The sequence below is a fragment of the Aureobasidium namibiae genome (assembly GCF_000721765.1).
Source record: "Aureobasidium namibiae CBS 147.97 unplaced genomic scaffold scaffold_3, whole genome shotgun sequence".
Lineage (NCBI taxonomy): Eukaryota > Fungi > Ascomycota > Dothideomycetes > Dothideales > Saccotheciaceae > Aureobasidium > Aureobasidium namibiae.
In genome coordinates, this window is record NW_013581206.1 from 340,876 (window position 1) to 356,542 (window position 15,667).

The following is a 15,667-nucleotide window of genomic DNA, read 5'->3' on the forward strand; positions in this document are numbered from 1 at the left end:
AGTCGAGAGATCCCTAAACTCTGTAATGAGATGAACGCATCTATCTATGGTTTGGTACAGATGTTCTCGGTATCCTCTACTTTTCGGGATGACAAGAACAAAGTTCAACGATCTATTGAAGAATGACTGTTACTTGTCATTGCAGCTGGCATTTCATGTTGGTATTGTAGGGGGAACAAAAAAAATGCTCCAAACATAAAAAACAAATGAACAACAATAGACATGCAAACACAAGACAAAAAAGACCGACAGAACCAAAAAAAAAAAAGAACTAAAGCAAAAATGTCAACTTTTGTTGATTCATTCCCCACATTGTTTGCGTCGAATGCTCGAGCTCATCACACAACTACCTTCTTAAACCTCCACAATCCCACCTTTACATACTTCACCAAACGCTTGCACCAACTCCTCCAAAACACTTTCCACAAAGCTCTCTTCTCTCTCACTACCAACAACACCAACATGTGTTTCTCCACCTTTAACAAAACTAACCACTTTCATCGGAGAAGGAGAATCTCCGTGTGGCTTTATCGCATCAATCGCACATTCTCCACCAGCAAAGGGCATGGTTTCCACATCATCTTCATCGCCTTGATGATGCACTATACTTCCAAAGTATGCATCGGTATCCCAACCTACAGCGGCAGCGATGGAGGAGTACCCGACAAAGTCGTGGGAGCTAGAATTCGCGGTTTGAATGGCAATGTTGCGGAGGAGGGAAGCAATGTCTTGAGACGCAGAGAGGGAGATACGGATGGGAGTGATGTTGTAGCAGGGTCCCATGATTGCGTCGGCCGTAGGGAGAGAGGGCATGTTGCGACCAGAGGTCACGCCGCCGAAAACAATGTCGGTGGTTTGTAGACGGCGAGAGAGGACTAACGACCATGCTGCGGTGAGAATTGCAGAGGTTGTTGCGTCGGAGGGCTTGGTTGACATGTCGACAGGACACGACTTGAAGAGACCTTTGTCGGTATCATGGGTAGAAGCTTTCAATGATGACAAAGAAGAGCCGACGAGGAGATCTTTCCAGTAAGTCAAAGACTTTTTCTCAAGAGAGGGCTCCAAGGTTGCGGAGATGTAAGTCGCGAAGGGCTCGCTGCTGATCTTGCCTCCCTTGTACAGAGTCTCGAGACCAGTGAGGAGTGCAGGCAATGATACGCCATCATATTGAGCATGCGAGAGACGGAAGATAAGGCCCTCTTGCCCGTTGTTGCCTGTTACGTGCATAATCTTTGCAAAAGCACTGCCCAATGGGAACTCTTCTTCGATGTCTGCGGTGCAGATTTCCGTGATCTGTTGTTTGAGGTCACCTTCGACTTTCTTGCCGACAACGATGTCGTCGATCGACTCCAGCACAGCTTGGTAGTAAGCCGAGTTGTGCTGAACAAAGACAGTACGAAGGATACTGTGTGTGCTGACAAGCCGCTTGCAAGCATCGAGCAGCTTCACGCTATCGATACCCTTGTCGAAGACCATAGTGGTGTATTGCAGAGAGGTACGTGGTGCTGAGGCAGTCTGCTTGATATCAAACACCTGCGTATCAGTCATAGGAAGCACATCGCGTACAATCCATTCTGAGTTGGCGAGCTGAGGTCTAACAACCTCAGACAAAAAGGCCTCGACATTCAAAACACTCAGCGTGGAGAATGGCTTGTATGTCTGCGTCTGTTTCTTGGCCTTTGACACAACATCCAGTTTCATCACCTTGGCAGCATCGCCCAGGCGCATATGCTGGAAGATATCAGCAACTGACAGTGCATGTCCTTGGGAACGAAGTTTGGAGACAAGCTTCATAGCCAAGACAGAGTCACCGCCGAGACGGAAGAAGTTATCATCAACATCAATTTTGCCGGCATCGACACGAAGAATATTGGCCCAGCCAGTCCTGAGAATGTCCTCTGGAACTGTCAGCTTGGCTTGAGCCACGTTCTTCGACCAAGCTTGCTCAAGTCCTTGATGAAGCTGATTGAGAGTATCTGAAGGAATACTGGAAGCCAACTTATGAAGTGCCTCGCGGTCAATCTGTCCGTCCTTGTCGGTAGACAGGTTGTCAACTACAATGTATGCAGATGGTACGGCATATAAGGGTAATGTGTCGCGGATATTTTTGTCGAGTGTTTTTAGTGCAACAGCAAGATCGATTGGGATGCTGGCACGGATTGTCGCTTCTGATCCTTGTACTTTGTGATCCTCAGTCAGGACATCAACGCTGTCCTCGAGAGATGGTCGCTGGTCAACAAAGACTACGATCTCTTGGTTGCTGTCTGCGGAAGACTTCCTGACTGCAGTGGTACCACGAGTGGCGGGTGGTAGGTATCTGGCAACATGTGCTTCCAGCTCGGCAAAGTCGACCGAATGGCCTTGAATTGGTAAGAAATTATCCTTGCGTGCAACAAAGGCAATGCTGCCATCAACACGTAGCTCAACCAGATCGCCTGTAGCTTGGACCTTGCCCTTACGACCTGGGTGGGAAGGACTTCCAGCCAGAAGCCAAGCTGGCGACTCTACAGTATCGCCAGTGAGGAAGTTGCCTTCGAGCCAGAGTTCACCAACAGAGCCGATGGGCACCAAATTAGACGAGTTACGAGAATCACAAACCCATCCCACAGCCGCTGGCGGATACGTCTTGCCCTGCTCTGTGTTTGCGAATGCACTCAAGCGTTGGGAGGTCTTGTCGTAAGCCAGAGGTGCAGCTCTATTCCAAGACCAGATATTATCCAACTCTATCTTCGGTAGGCAGCTGACCTCTTCGACGCGTCTTGTAAGGTCTCTTGTCAACTGCGTACAAGCAATTTCGAGCTGTGCAAGGATACGCTCCATTTGAGGAATCTTAGTCAGGCTGCTATCGAAGTTGGCACATACTCTAAAGCCGCCCTTTCGAATGCCGCATCCTACCATGAGAGGGTAAGGATTGAAGTGGAGTGCTTCACGAACAACATCTCCCAGCTGGAAGCCAAGATCGTTGCCCACGTAATCAGGTTCAGGCTGGATGACCAAACCAGTCGGTGCTTCTGACGCATGTTGAGCGTCTTGGCTAACTTTTCTGATATTCTGCCATCCCATGTGCTGGTAGGGAGTTCTCGCTAGAATGCTTTGCTGGACCGACTGTAGGAAAGACTCGAGCGTGATTGCTCGGTTAATGCGGATGCGAATGGGCACTGTGGCAATGAGTGGACCAACAATGCTCTCAACGCCAGCAAGTGCGATATCACGACCAGTCAACGTCTCGCCAAACAGAATGTCATCGCTACCTGAGTACTGCGAGGCCACAAGCGCCCATGCACCACGGATCAGTGTTGCTAGAGTGAAGGGGAATCCCGCGCCAGTCTCGAGGGGTATGATACGCTCGACCATAGCATCAGGAGTGGGTACGAAGTCTCTTGACGGCATGCGAGGGAACTGAGGTCCAACAGCTCCCTTCAACTCTTGTCGCCAAAAGTCTTGCATAGCACTCTCATCGGTCTCACGGACGTATTCGACAAAGTCTCTCATGCGAGCCGGAATCTCTAGAGCTTCTCCTTGCAAAGCATCGCTGACTTGCTTGAGAATGAGAGGCTCAGACCAGCCATCATAGAGCAGGTGATGAACACTCCAAACCATGTATCTCTTGTCAGTCTCTGACGACTCAACGATCGCATAGCGAGCCAGGTTCTGACCAAGGTCCATTCTCTCGTTCTTGTCGCTCTCGAGATATTGGTCTAGATCAGTAGCGTGTCTCCATGATATGCCCTCCTTCAAGACGACTTGCTGGAGTCCAGGCTCTTCCAGCTGAGCGGCGCGGGTACGGAGGATGGGGTTCGCAGCGATGACCTTCTCCCAAGCCTTCTTCAATGCTTCAACATCCATATGCTCAGGTATAGAGGCCACTCTTTGAGCGAGGTATAGCTCGACCGATTTAAGCGAAAAAGTGAATAGAGACTCTTGCGTGGGAGTGCATGGGTAGATATCCTCGATGTTGTCGATATCAGTCTTGCAGGCTTTGGCTGCCTCTAGGCGAGCGTCGTCGACCAATCGCGTGATGGTCGAGAATGCTTGAAGTTCCTTCTGTGTTTGTACGTCGCCGGCTTTAACAACACTAGCCATTGCGGACAGGTTCGGATTGCCGAATGTGTCGATGACAGACAGGATAAGACCCTGTGCCCTGCAAGTTGATACCAGTCTCATTGCTGCCAGAGAATTGCCGCCGAGGGCAAAGAAGTTGTCTTCAAGGCGAATTCCTGCAGCGTCTAGATTCAATACCTGACTCCAGGCCTGCTGAAGACCTTTCTCCCGGTCGTTAAGCTCACGGCCGATATCAGCAGAACTCTGATCCAGGTCTCTCAGATCGACTGTGGTACCAAAAGCCTTGAGTTGCTTGCGATCAGTCTTTCCAGAGATCAGAACTGGGATATGGTTGACTGGAATGTATGAAGTGGGCACCATGTAACGGGGCAAAACCTTCTTCACCTCTGCATCGGCTTTCGTAAGTGCTTCACGCAACTCGTCAGAAAGCTGGATGGAAGTGATGTTGGTTTGACCGTGGCCTTGAGAAGCGCTGGGTGCAACAAAGGCTACCAATGTAGCCTGACCGCCTGTTCCTTGTGGTACAACGACTTCAGCGATAATTGTTGTACCAGAGGGCAGTCTAGCGCCAAGCTGACTCTCGATTTCGCCCAGCTCGACACGTTGACCACGAAGCTTTACTTGAGTATCTTTTCGTCCAGCAAAAATGATACCACCAGAGCCATCAGGATCATACTTTCCGAGATCTCCAGTCTTATATAGCCTTCCGCGCCGGCCAGCATACTTCTCGTGTCCTTTGAGAAGCCAGGAAGGATCGTTGATGAACACAGTCGCCGTTTTCTCAGGATCGTTGAGATAGCCTTGTCCCACGATAGGGCCTTCGACGAGCAACTCGCCAACAGCACCGGCTGGCATCAATTGCTCATGGTCATCAGGGTTGACAATCCACATACAAGCACCGTTTCCGGTACCGATGGAAATGTAGTCTCTGCCCGTGGCGGTATCACTGTTTATCGTGCATCCGATGGTACACTCGCAAGGGCCATAACCAATAACTATTCTGGTGTCTTGACCCCAGAAGTTGACGTCTCTGGCGGACGCTGCTTCTCCACCAAGGCCCAGTACGTCGAGTGACTTGATAACATCTGGATCCAAGATTCGAGCCATAGACGGTGTGATGCCAGCATAGTTGATCTTCATGTCTCTTATAACACCGTTGATGTCGTTCAGACGGTCTTCGTCGGAGGGAATGCAGAGACAACCGCCATTACCGACTGTCAGAAACATGCTGTCAATACTGACATCGAAGGCGTATGATGCAAAGTCGAGAACTCTAGACTTTTCCGTATAGCCGACTGCTTTCGCTCGAGGAATAGCACTGCTGGTATATGTTCTGTGGGATATTGTGACGCCTTTTGGTGTACCGGTGCTGCCAGATGTGAAGATGATATACATTAGAGTGTCAGGGTCGACAGGGGGTAGTTTCTTCAGACTTCCAGGAAGTGCTTGCTTGAAGGCGTCTTCTTCGACGACGAGATGCGGTGCGTCCGGCATGATGGATTTCGCAAATTCATGCTGAATTCGTGATGAAACAATCAAGTTTGCATTAATCTGCACAGCCATATTCTGGAGTCGAGCAAGCGGAAGAGAAGGGTCCATCATTGCAAAGGTCGCTCCTGCCTTCATGGTAGCCATCACAGCAACGATCGCCCAGCGCGACTTCTCAAAGCACAATGGCACAATATCGTGCGATCGTACGCCCTCTGCTATCAGAGACTGTGCCATGAAAGTAGAATATTGATCGATTTGCCCAAAAGTCAGAGTGCCGTCCCAAGAATCAATGGCAACTTTGTCAGGGAATTGATGTGCTCGCTCAGATACCATGTCGTGCATACAAAAGTCGTATGTAGGAGGTAATTCATTGTTGTACTCCCAAATCTCGTCCAGATCACTTGGTGTTGGTCGTAACGCGTCCTGGATTGTAATCTCTAGTTCCGAGATGCAGAGCCGAATGGTATCTGCTAATGATCTGATGTATCTGGTCACCTCATTGTCCAGTAAATCTTTGCTGCGGAAAGCTGGCTGGATATGGAGCTTTCCGTCAATGAAGTGTACCCTGAGATGGAGTGTCCCCTTCTCAAACAGGTCAGTTGGCTCTAACTATTACAGCATGTAGATGATGGACGCACTGTTGAGTCCTCAGATTGTTGTGATAGAACGCTAGTGCTCAGAAGTATCGAGACAGCCTCAGAATAGTTTTCACCAGAATCTAATCTCGAGATCTGGCTCGAGATAGTCTTGGTGACATTGCCAACCGAGTCTCCCAATCCGTTCATGACATCCTCCATGGAAAAGTGTCTTGGAGTTTGCTCCGGTGCATTTGATGAATTCTGATATGTCCAATCAAACGAGACGCGCTCTCCTTCCCGAGTCCGCAGGAGCACAATCAGCCATGATGCGAGTACGATATCTTCTCTCATGCCGCTTGGTGTGGAACGTGATTGACAAGCAAGATTGTGAATGTTATAACTGGAGACAGCATTTCCTGATGCGACTCCCTGATTAGGATCTGTCATGTGTTTGTAGCCCATATTCGTGGTTTCAGGGATTTGCGGACGTGGTCCTTTGGAGTGATAGTAGTGACTGACTATCGGTAGGCTTCAGATTCAATCATACCAATCCACAAAGGTGTTTCTACATGAGCCACGCCTGCCCAGAACAACCATGATGGAACATGCCGGAGACGACCAACGGACATGAATGGCCTCAAGCGACATCGCTTCCTGAGCACCGGGCACGATAGACGCGCTAGAATGGCACGACATCTGATAAGATGAAGAGATTTCAAGGCGTGCCGCCGGGCGCCCAACGCGAACAAGAGTCGGAAGCTATTCCCACGCTACAGTCACTAGGTGCATCTGATTAGATAATTTGCTCAAAGCGACGTCGTTGGTGTCCACTTGGTTCGCGAAAAACCTTGAACTTGGTGGAGGATGGAGTGGGGTCGAAGCACGGACAAGAGTTACATCTGATTAGATTTTTGGCGAGCTCAGCTGAAGCTTAGACCATGTGGTACAAACGCATCCTTCAGCTCGTGCAAGACGCAAACACGTTCATGTTCGGATCAGATAAGATTCTGTGTGTCAGACCAAGCCTCGTACTCGGCCATGGCATGCCTCTCCACTGATACGAATTCATGATGGTAGGATTCTGTGTTTCTCCGAGCAGACAAGCGATCTGCAGGGCGTCTCGACGCACGCCCCACGAGGACGAAAGTTGAGGCGTTGAATAATGTTGCCATGTTTTCTTCTCCGACGCTACACGACCGTCGGCGCTACCGACTCGTGCCATCACGTAGATCGTGCCATGGCTAAACGATGCTCTCCTCAAATGGCCGGTCATGCATCGACCGAGGGCTCGTTTCCGCGACGTGTGCCGACGAAGTCCATCAGGGTGTTCAAAATATACCAAGTGCTCACTGTAAGTTTTTGATCTACTGATCTACAACAATCAACCCTGTTGCCCAAGTGGTACCAACACAATGGCTTCCACCACGACATCACCACACCAGTATCCTCTGGTCAAGCTGCCCTATCCTTTCCTGACATCATATCGAGTCAATGTTGTCTCGTCAAACACACCTGCCAGACGGGTCTTGCATCTTGACGAGCAACCCTCCAATGGAAAGGCTCCAACTGAAGCCTTGCACTCAGACTCGCTGACATGGCTGGACCTGCATACAACACCCAAAGAATCACACCCTCCACTCAGCGACAACAGCGATTGGGCTCGCGCGGTCCGTGGTCCGCAAACAACCTTCAAATGGCCTGAGAGCACTGCTCCCACCCTCGGCCAGGTGTGGAATGTCGTCCACGCCATCTACCTCGCCTACCCCAACACCGAGCACTTCCGCTTGACACTGCAAGGCGGAGAGAAACAAACCTTACACGATGAACTGCTGGCCACCGGCCTCGCCATCGAGCACCCCAAAGCATGGCATCTGCCCAACGAGTCTATCCCTCGCACCAACGAACTCCTCATCCTGCGCAGTTCCTTCTGGCAAGGCGCCGCATCACCCACCGGTCCACGCCCTATCTGGGTGCTCGGCGACGGCATCGACGCACACCTCCGCACACCCCTCTCCAACTACCCAATCATGCCCGAGAACCACCACTTCACCATGAAGTTCCCTGCTGAACGCGTCTACGCCCGCCACCCCATCCGCCGCCCCAAGCCCGCTCCCCAGAGTATCTGCTACTCGCGCTACATCCCCGAAGTGGATCAGCACTTCTCTCTGCAGGTCGTGGACTGGACATGCCCCGACCACCTCAACCTCTTCCACACATGGCAAAACGACCCTCGTGTCGCCAAAGGCTGGAACGAAACAGGCGACCTCGAGCACCATCGCAATTACCTGCGTAACTTACACTACGATCCTCATGTGTTGTGTCTCTTTGGCCGTTTCGACGATACACCCTTCTCCTACTACGAACTCTACTGGGCAAAAGAGGACCACTACGGCGCTCACTTCGCCGCCGGCTCCTACGACCGCGGCCGCCACTCCCTCGTCGGCAACCCCTCCTTCCGCGGCGCGAAACGCGTCAACGCATGGTACTCTTCCTGCATCCACTACTGCTTCCTCGACGACCCACGCACTGAAAACGTAGTGGGCGAGCCCAAAGCTTCCGGCAGCATTATCCTCAGTTATGAGCAAAGTCAGGGGTTGGCGATTGGAAAGTTTGTGGATCTGGGACACAAGAGGAGTGTGCATAGTCATGCGAGCAGGGAAAAGTGGTTTCAGCTGTGCCCTGTGTTTTGGGATGGGAGGGAGAGGCCGTTGGAGAGTGCTGATCGCGCTGCTTGGGCTGCTAAGCTGTGAAAAAAAAAAGTGTTTTGATACATTGCATATGATTGAAATGATGGGTTTTCCGTTTTCCAAAATCGATGTCTCAAATGAGTGTTTTGCCAATCAGACTCAGCACGTTAGCCTCTGTGACATCGAGCTTTTCTTCGCTCTCAAGCACTGAAGTTTCGGTGAACGAGTCTACCATGCTAGCCACACTATCCCTTCCATATACGCTTTCGATTTCCTCGACTTCTACATCTGGATCTCCAATGCTCTTCACGAGATCCACAATCAGCTCTCCACTGCCATTCTTGACCAATCTACCTCGATCTCCCGTCTTGTATAGTCGGCCATAGACAGGGTGCACGAGAAAAGCTGCAGCATCTAGATCCGGACGGTTGAGGTATCCCGATGGCAGACCAACGCCACTGACATATAGATCTCCTACTGCACCCAGAGGCACAGCAGCTCTCGCTGCGGAGTGCAGAAACAAAACACTTGTTTCAGGGAGTGGAGAGCCGATGATAGAATCCCTAGTCGAGCAAGACGCAGGAGAGATGATACCAGTGAGAATTGAATCGGTGGCAGCAGTATACAGTCTCAACACTGTCAAAGGCGAGTAAATCGACCTCGATACATTCTGTAACTGCTGCACCAGGGATAGCGGTAAAGCGCCTACGCACCACAAGTGCCGCAACGAAGGTACCCTTGCGAGGTTCAATGTTGACGCTTGCGAAAAACTTGCCGTAGTGATTGTAGCAGAGACTTTGTTGACTGCGGTCGTGAGATCTAGTGTTGGGCTAACAGCACATAGTGTTCCTCCAGTGCTCCATGTCGTAAAGACTTCCAAGACTGAAGTGTGGCTGACTGGGGAAGCAGATGTAAGCCAGCTGAATTCTTTCTTACTCATGCAAGAAGGAATTTGTTTCGAGTAAGATGTTATTGACGTGAATGCTGCTCGATGGGTCATCTCTGTCCCAATGGGCATAGCTGAGGAGTTCTTGCTGCTGTATATAACATATGCGAGATCCGTCTTTGCAACACAGGGCAGTGGTTTGACATTAAATGTTTCTGGCGTTTGCATCCAGGTGGTGATGAACTCATTGACGTCCAGATAAATAGATAGATCGTCGTCGTCGCGATACCACGCATCCCAGGGACACCCACAAAGCATCGGTCCATCCGTCAGAACAATCGAAGCACAAGCATCTTCGACGATACTTTGTAGTTCAAGAGCGGGTGTGCCTACTGGCAACGGACAGAATGCGAATCCGGCTTTCAGCACTGCCAACCAGGATACATAAAGTGCTGGTGATGCATCCATGTATACTGGCACGATAGTCCGAGTGCTGTGAGATGTCTGAGGTATGCTGCTCAGAAGCTTATGAGCCAGCGCTGTTGTGATGCCATTCAACTGTCGATAAGTCATTGTGAATTGTGTAGTCTCTGACCGGTAGTCTAGTGCACGGCGGTTCGGGTACTCGTTGACAGTCTTACGAAACCCTGAGTAGAGTAATGATACCTCGGCTTCCTTGCTGTACAGCAGCGATGGTTGCAAAGCCGAGTGGTTGAGTATGGAAAGCCTCGTCTCCTGCGGAGCGTAGACTTGTCTTCGAGACATATAATTTACGAGCGTCTTGAAAGCTGCGTCCGCATACTCTTCGTCCATCCGAAGGGCGTCATATCTCAACGTCAATGTCATCTCCATGGCATGATATTGAATAACGAAAGGCTGTCTGTGTCAGAGATATGGTTGATATCAACTGCGAAAAAAACATGCTTACACAATGGAGTAGTGGAGGTGCCTCTGTTGAGGTGAAATTGTCCACATCGGCAACAATTTCGAAACCAAAATCGAAACTCGTTGTATCTCCTTCTCCGGGATGGATGATATCGAGTGTATAGTCATAATTTGTCTTGCAGTCTGACAAGACTTCAGTGTCCATCGCCCTGGCTTGTATGATCTGTGGTTCGACTGCATGATGTAGTTGTTTCCGTAGAGCATATCGGTACGCGACTTCCCGCTCGCCGGTATAGAACGCGATGAATTGAGAGTAGTCCTTCAGGAGCGCATCTCTGCCTCTTGGACGAGGTATATGATTTGTTGCGAAGCTGAAATCCCGCTGCTTGTATTGAACCTCGTCGTTGTCCTCGCGCTGAACGGAAAACAATAGATCGTCGAGTCTTGGAAAGGCAGTAGGCCGAATGATCGATGGGTCTGCCATTTCTCTGATGTCTGATGGATAAGATAAGCGGCGACGATAAAGTCATCGCTCTCCTGAGTTATCCTCCATCTCTGCTCATCCATTATGCTATGACCCTGTCTCTCTGAGAGGCACATTGAGAGCCCGTCCCGACTCCGGAAGCCTCGGTCTAGGCAGCACTGTCAGATAGACCAGGGCTGCGATGAGAGTTTGATGCCCTAAACCCCGGTCGACATGGCCAAGCACTTTCGCAAGACCATGCCAAATCCGAGCCCAGTCCGCGAGAGATGATCGTCGCGACAAACAAGAAAATTCCTGACAAGGTTGAACGAGGTGCAGCGATGGTGTCAGGTGCATGGACAGTGAGATTAGGGTTATCAATCTGATAATCGACCCGCTTTGATGCAGGAAGCTTTGACACTTCTTGGCGATAATACCAATGTCGCGTGCTTTGGCTGGCCTTTCCCGAACTTCCGCTCCTTCTTCCTCCACCAAGCTCGTGTCAGACTTGTCTCGCCAGTGACAAGCTTCCCATGGGTTGCTTTCCAGCCTTGGGTTTTTCTCTTGCCATGCTTTTCTTTTCCAAGCGCTGATCCAGGGTCCGTATTGAAGCCGTTGATCGATTCCGTTGGATCAAGCATGCGATGATCATTTGGCTACGTCCGAGTCACCTCCCTGTTCCGAGTATGCCTGCCGAAGCGAAACAGCACGGTCCAATCGTGTTGAACGCGAGCGCGAGCGCGCCCCAAGAGCCGCCGTTGCTTTGGCTTGCCCGCATCATTAATCTCAAATGACGTTGGGCTGTAGCTGTTTTGCGACCTGCCAGGACCACTCAGCCGGTGTCGGGCTGAATGGTTGATGGATGGACATGGCGGGGCATGCATTGGTACATTTTTTATCAGATCCGCGTTGGATGAAGACATTGATGTAAGAAGACAATCACAATGCAAACAATCAACAGCATCTACGAGGTGAACACACCGAAGGTCCAAGCATCCCTGTTCCATGGACCAGCAAATCCTCCATTGGTGACAGTGGCATTGGGAGAGTTCCTGGACATCCAATGCGAACGATATGGACAGCATGAAGCACTCGTCTTCCCATGGACGGGAACACGATGGACATATAACGACTTGAAAGAAGAGAGTTCGAAGCTCGCTAGATATCTGTACTCAAGAGGCATCCGTCCTGGAGACAGGATAGCAATCCTTGCTGGCAACAGAGTCGAGTATGCTTCAGTCTTCTTTGCGTGTATGCGTATTGGCGCCGTGCTGGTCATCCTGAACAATACCTACACCATCCCTGAGGCAGAGTATGCTCTCCAATACACCGGTGAGCTAGAATTCCATTCACTGATAGAGACTACTTTTCTAACAATCTCCAGACTGCAAGATACTCTTCGCGACGCCAACGATTGGTAGGCACATCGACAACTCGACCATGCTCAGGCAGTTCTCGAATAGCCCAGACAAGCTACCAGCATTGCAACAGATTGTCATTCTCGCAGACAAACTCGACAACCTTCTACACTACCAAGATGCCATCAAAATTGGATCACGACTACCCAACGAGCCGGTCAAGCAAGTACAAGACAGTCTCTCACCATACGAGACATGCAACCTACAATTCACCAGTGGATCGACTGGTCATCCCAAGGCAGCCATGCTCACACACCATGGTCTGCTCAACAACTCTCGCTTCATTGGCGATCGCATGAGTTTGACCGCAGATGATGTACTGTGCTGTCCACCACCAATGTTCCACTGCTTCGGCCTGGTACTAGGCATGCTGGCATGTTTGACACACGGCGCAAAGATTGTGTATCCCTCAGAGATCTTCGACGGACCCTCAGTGTTGCAGGCCATCACCGAGGAGGGATGTACTGCCATTCACGGCGTACCAGCCATGTTCGACACCTTATTCAGTCTGCCCCGTCCCTCAGGTTTCAACTGCGACAGACTACGGACGGGTATCATCGCCGGCGCTCCCGTACCACGTCACTTGATGGAACTCCTGGTCAACGAGTTTGGCATGACCGAGTTCACCAGCAGCTACGGCCTCACCGAAGCCTCGCCAACGTGCTTCAACGCTTTTGTTGACGACTCCATCGACCGCCGTCTCACCACAGTAGGCACCTTGATGCCCCACGCCCACGCCAAGATCGTCGACAAGAACAATCGCATCGTCCCTGTTGGCACTCGCGGCGAGCTTTGCATTGCAGGATACCAACTCCAACAAGGCTACTTCCGCAATGCCGCAAAGACAGCTGAAGCCATGGAGCGCGACGCAGACGGCGTGCTCTGGCTGCACACCGGAGACGAAGCAGTCTTTGATCGCTACGGCTACTGCTCCATCACTGGCCGCTTCAAGGACATCATCATCCGCGGCGGCGAGAACATTTACCCACTGGAGATCGAGGAACGTCTCGTAAAGCACGACGCAATCGAACGTGCCATCGTTGTCGGACTGCCTCACACCAAATACGGCGAAGTAGTTGCTGCGTTCTTGCAACGAGCTGCTGGCGCTGGCAAGCTCAACGACGAGGAAGTACGCGAGTGGACTAGACAGACTCTGGGACGTCACAAGGCACCTTCTCATATCTTTTGGCTAGGAGAGAATGGTGTTACCGACCAGATTCCTATTACCGGCAGTGGCAAGATCAAGAAGTTTGAGATGAGGAAGATTGGAGAGGAGTTGTTGGCTTCTGTGCCCAAGGCCAAGCTTTGAGTGTGCAACGCAGGCTTCGTTATCTCTTCTGTCATGACTGCGATTTTTTTCTTTGGGTTCCGGTGTTTTAGCTTGAGCAAAAGTAGTGATGGTTATATCATACGTTTGACGTGTACAATACTACAGCCTTCGATCGTATCTCAAAACATGAGTTGAGCTTTTGTGTGCAACCACCCTATATTAGAAGAGAAGTCACAAGAAGCGCAGAGTGTATCCAAGACAAAATACATGACGCTATCAATGCAAAATCAACATGACTTTATCCTTTGCCTAGCCACACACTATCCCCATACAATCCTCCTACAACATAGCAACCTCACCCCTGCTTTCTTCACCAACAACACTATCCAACAGCGAACCCAACAATCTACTTCCCCTCTCAACCGCATACCCCATATCCTCATCCCTGTGTCCTTGCTCCAAGCTCCCCAACACCCAAAGTCCACAGTCCTTAGCGACTCCATTGCGCCTCAAACACAACTTATACTCTGCATCCACAGTAGGCTTTTTATCTCGCAAGAGCCCAGCAGCTTCAATCTCGGAAAGCAAAGGTGTACTGTGCTCATACCCTCCTGCAGAAACAATCACATCGAAAGCTTGGGGGCTCTGAGATACGGTATTTGTGTGTGTGTTTTTGAGCGCTAGACGAGTTTTGTTGCCCGAGGTGTTTGTAGAGGTGACTTGGGATAGAGGTGTGATGTTGAAGCGCCAGGTGGATGGGTGGGGAGAGGTGATGCGTTGGGCGTAGAGGTTCTCGTAGAGGGTTTCGAGGGTGCGGAGGGAGATTTTTGGGTAGGTGGGTGTGGTGGAGGAGGAGGAGGAGGGGGAGAGTAGGCGAGGGCGCAATTCGGGTGGGTATTGGGAGGTTGTTGCGCCGGGGAGGCAGTTGTCGATGATATCTTGGGTGCTGGAAAGAGCTGTTAGTAACCTTGTGGTTTGTGAGAGAAGGGGTGCGGTAAAGCTTACAAGGAAGTGTTGTCTTCTGGTCGCAGTGCAGAGTCCTCGATGAACATTGTTGCCCTCGCTCGATGCAGAGCTCCTGCACTCTGCAAGTGCTCAAAGATCTCCGCAGCCTCCTGATCAGCTCCCACAATAGCGATATCCTGATCCTTGAGATTGTGCAGCAAAGGCGCAACTTCAGAAGAATGCAACACCTTTCCCTTTGCATCCATCAAAGCCTCATGAATCTTGGGTTTCGAGCCTGTAGCCAGAACAACACGCTTGGAAGCAATGGTGCTGTTGTTGCCTTGGGCATCCTGTACATTGAGTTTCCAACCAGTAACCTGAGTGGCAGATCCACTCTTAACGGGAACGACTCTAGTAACAGTACTTGAGTACTGCACCCACTGTCTCTCTTGCATCTTTTCAGCCACCCAGGAGAGATAGTTCCCCATGACCAGTCTCGAGGGAGCCATATGCGAGGAATTGACAAACTGCACCAACTGCTCGCTTTCAAAGAGGTAGTTCACAAAAGTAAACTCGCTACGAGGATTGCGTGTGGTGATCAAATCACGCAAGAATGAAGTGCGTGTGGCATTCTCTGGCAATACTGATGCAGGTGCCCAGTTGAATGCATCCTTAGATTCGACAAATAGGACTTTGAGAGAGGTTTCCGAGTCTGCGAGTGCGGTTGCGAGAGAAAGTGCTGTGCTGCCGAAGCCTACGACAACGAGATCGTAGGATTGGGCTGAGGAAGAGGCATTGGTTACTGTCACCTGAGGAGTGGTTTCCTGAACTTGGAGAGACATGATCGCAGTTGCTCAGAACAGCACTTTGAGGGATAAACGAAAGATTGATAAGATAAAGAAAGTTGTAGGGAAGGATGCGGAAGATCAAAAAAGATTGCTACGCTGTACAAAAAAATGTTGACGATCTACCTACTGCAACC

At 50.6% G+C, this 15,667-nt stretch overlaps 6 protein-coding genes across 6 annotated transcripts; 2 read left to right on the forward strand and 4 right to left on the reverse strand.

Annotated features, from left to right (window-relative positions):
• Positions 1-354: 354 nt before the first annotated feature.
• On the reverse strand, positions 355-6,578 carry M436DRAFT_40164 (nonribosomal peptide synthase SidD; the record flags this gene model as incomplete). The annotated part of the gene is made up of 2 exons (XM_013574684.1): positions 355-6,135; positions 6,192-6,578. The coding sequence occupies 2 exons, from the start codon at positions 6,576-6,578 to the stop codon at positions 355-357; spliced, it is 6,168 nt and encodes a 2,055-aa protein (XP_013430138.1).
• Positions 6,579-7,543: 965 nt separating this feature from the next.
• On the forward strand, positions 7,544-8,881 carry M436DRAFT_39248 (acetyltransferase SidF; the record flags this gene model as incomplete). The annotated part of the gene is made up of 1 exon (XM_013574520.1): positions 7,544-8,881. The coding sequence occupies one exon, from the start codon at positions 7,544-7,546 to the stop codon at positions 8,879-8,881; it is 1,338 nt and encodes a 445-aa protein (XP_013429974.1).
• Positions 8,882-8,951: 70 nt separating this feature from the next.
• On the reverse strand, positions 8,952-10,556 carry M436DRAFT_39343 (acetyl-CoA synthetase-like protein; the record flags this gene model as incomplete). The annotated part of the gene is made up of 1 exon (XM_013574534.1): positions 8,952-10,556. The coding sequence occupies one exon, from the start codon at positions 10,554-10,556 to the stop codon at positions 8,952-8,954; it is 1,605 nt and encodes a 534-aa protein (XP_013429988.1).
• A 55-nt stretch (positions 10,557-10,611) lies between these two features.
• M436DRAFT_19701 (uncharacterized protein) lies at positions 10,612-11,073 on the reverse strand (the record flags this gene model as incomplete). Its single annotated transcript, XM_013574496.1, has 1 exon — positions 10,612-11,073. A coding segment is annotated over one exon (462 nt), but the record flags the coding sequence as incomplete, so codon positions are not given.
• Positions 11,074-11,996: 923 nt separating this feature from the next.
• M436DRAFT_61177 (long-chain fatty-acid-CoA ligase) lies at positions 11,997-13,779 on the forward strand (the record flags this gene model as incomplete). The annotated part of the gene is made up of 2 exons (XM_013574818.1): positions 11,997-12,384; positions 12,437-13,779. 2 exons carry the CDS (start codon positions 11,997-11,999, stop codon positions 13,777-13,779), a joined length of 1,731 nt encoding a protein of 576 aa, XP_013430272.1.
• A 300-nt stretch (positions 13,780-14,079) lies between these two features.
• On the reverse strand, positions 14,080-15,527 carry M436DRAFT_70291 (uncharacterized protein; the record flags this gene model as incomplete). Its single annotated transcript, XM_013574921.1, has 2 exons — positions 14,080-14,686; positions 14,746-15,527. 2 exons carry the CDS (start codon positions 15,525-15,527, stop codon positions 14,080-14,082), a joined length of 1,389 nt encoding a protein of 462 aa, XP_013430375.1.
• Positions 15,528-15,667: the final 140 nt, after the last annotated feature.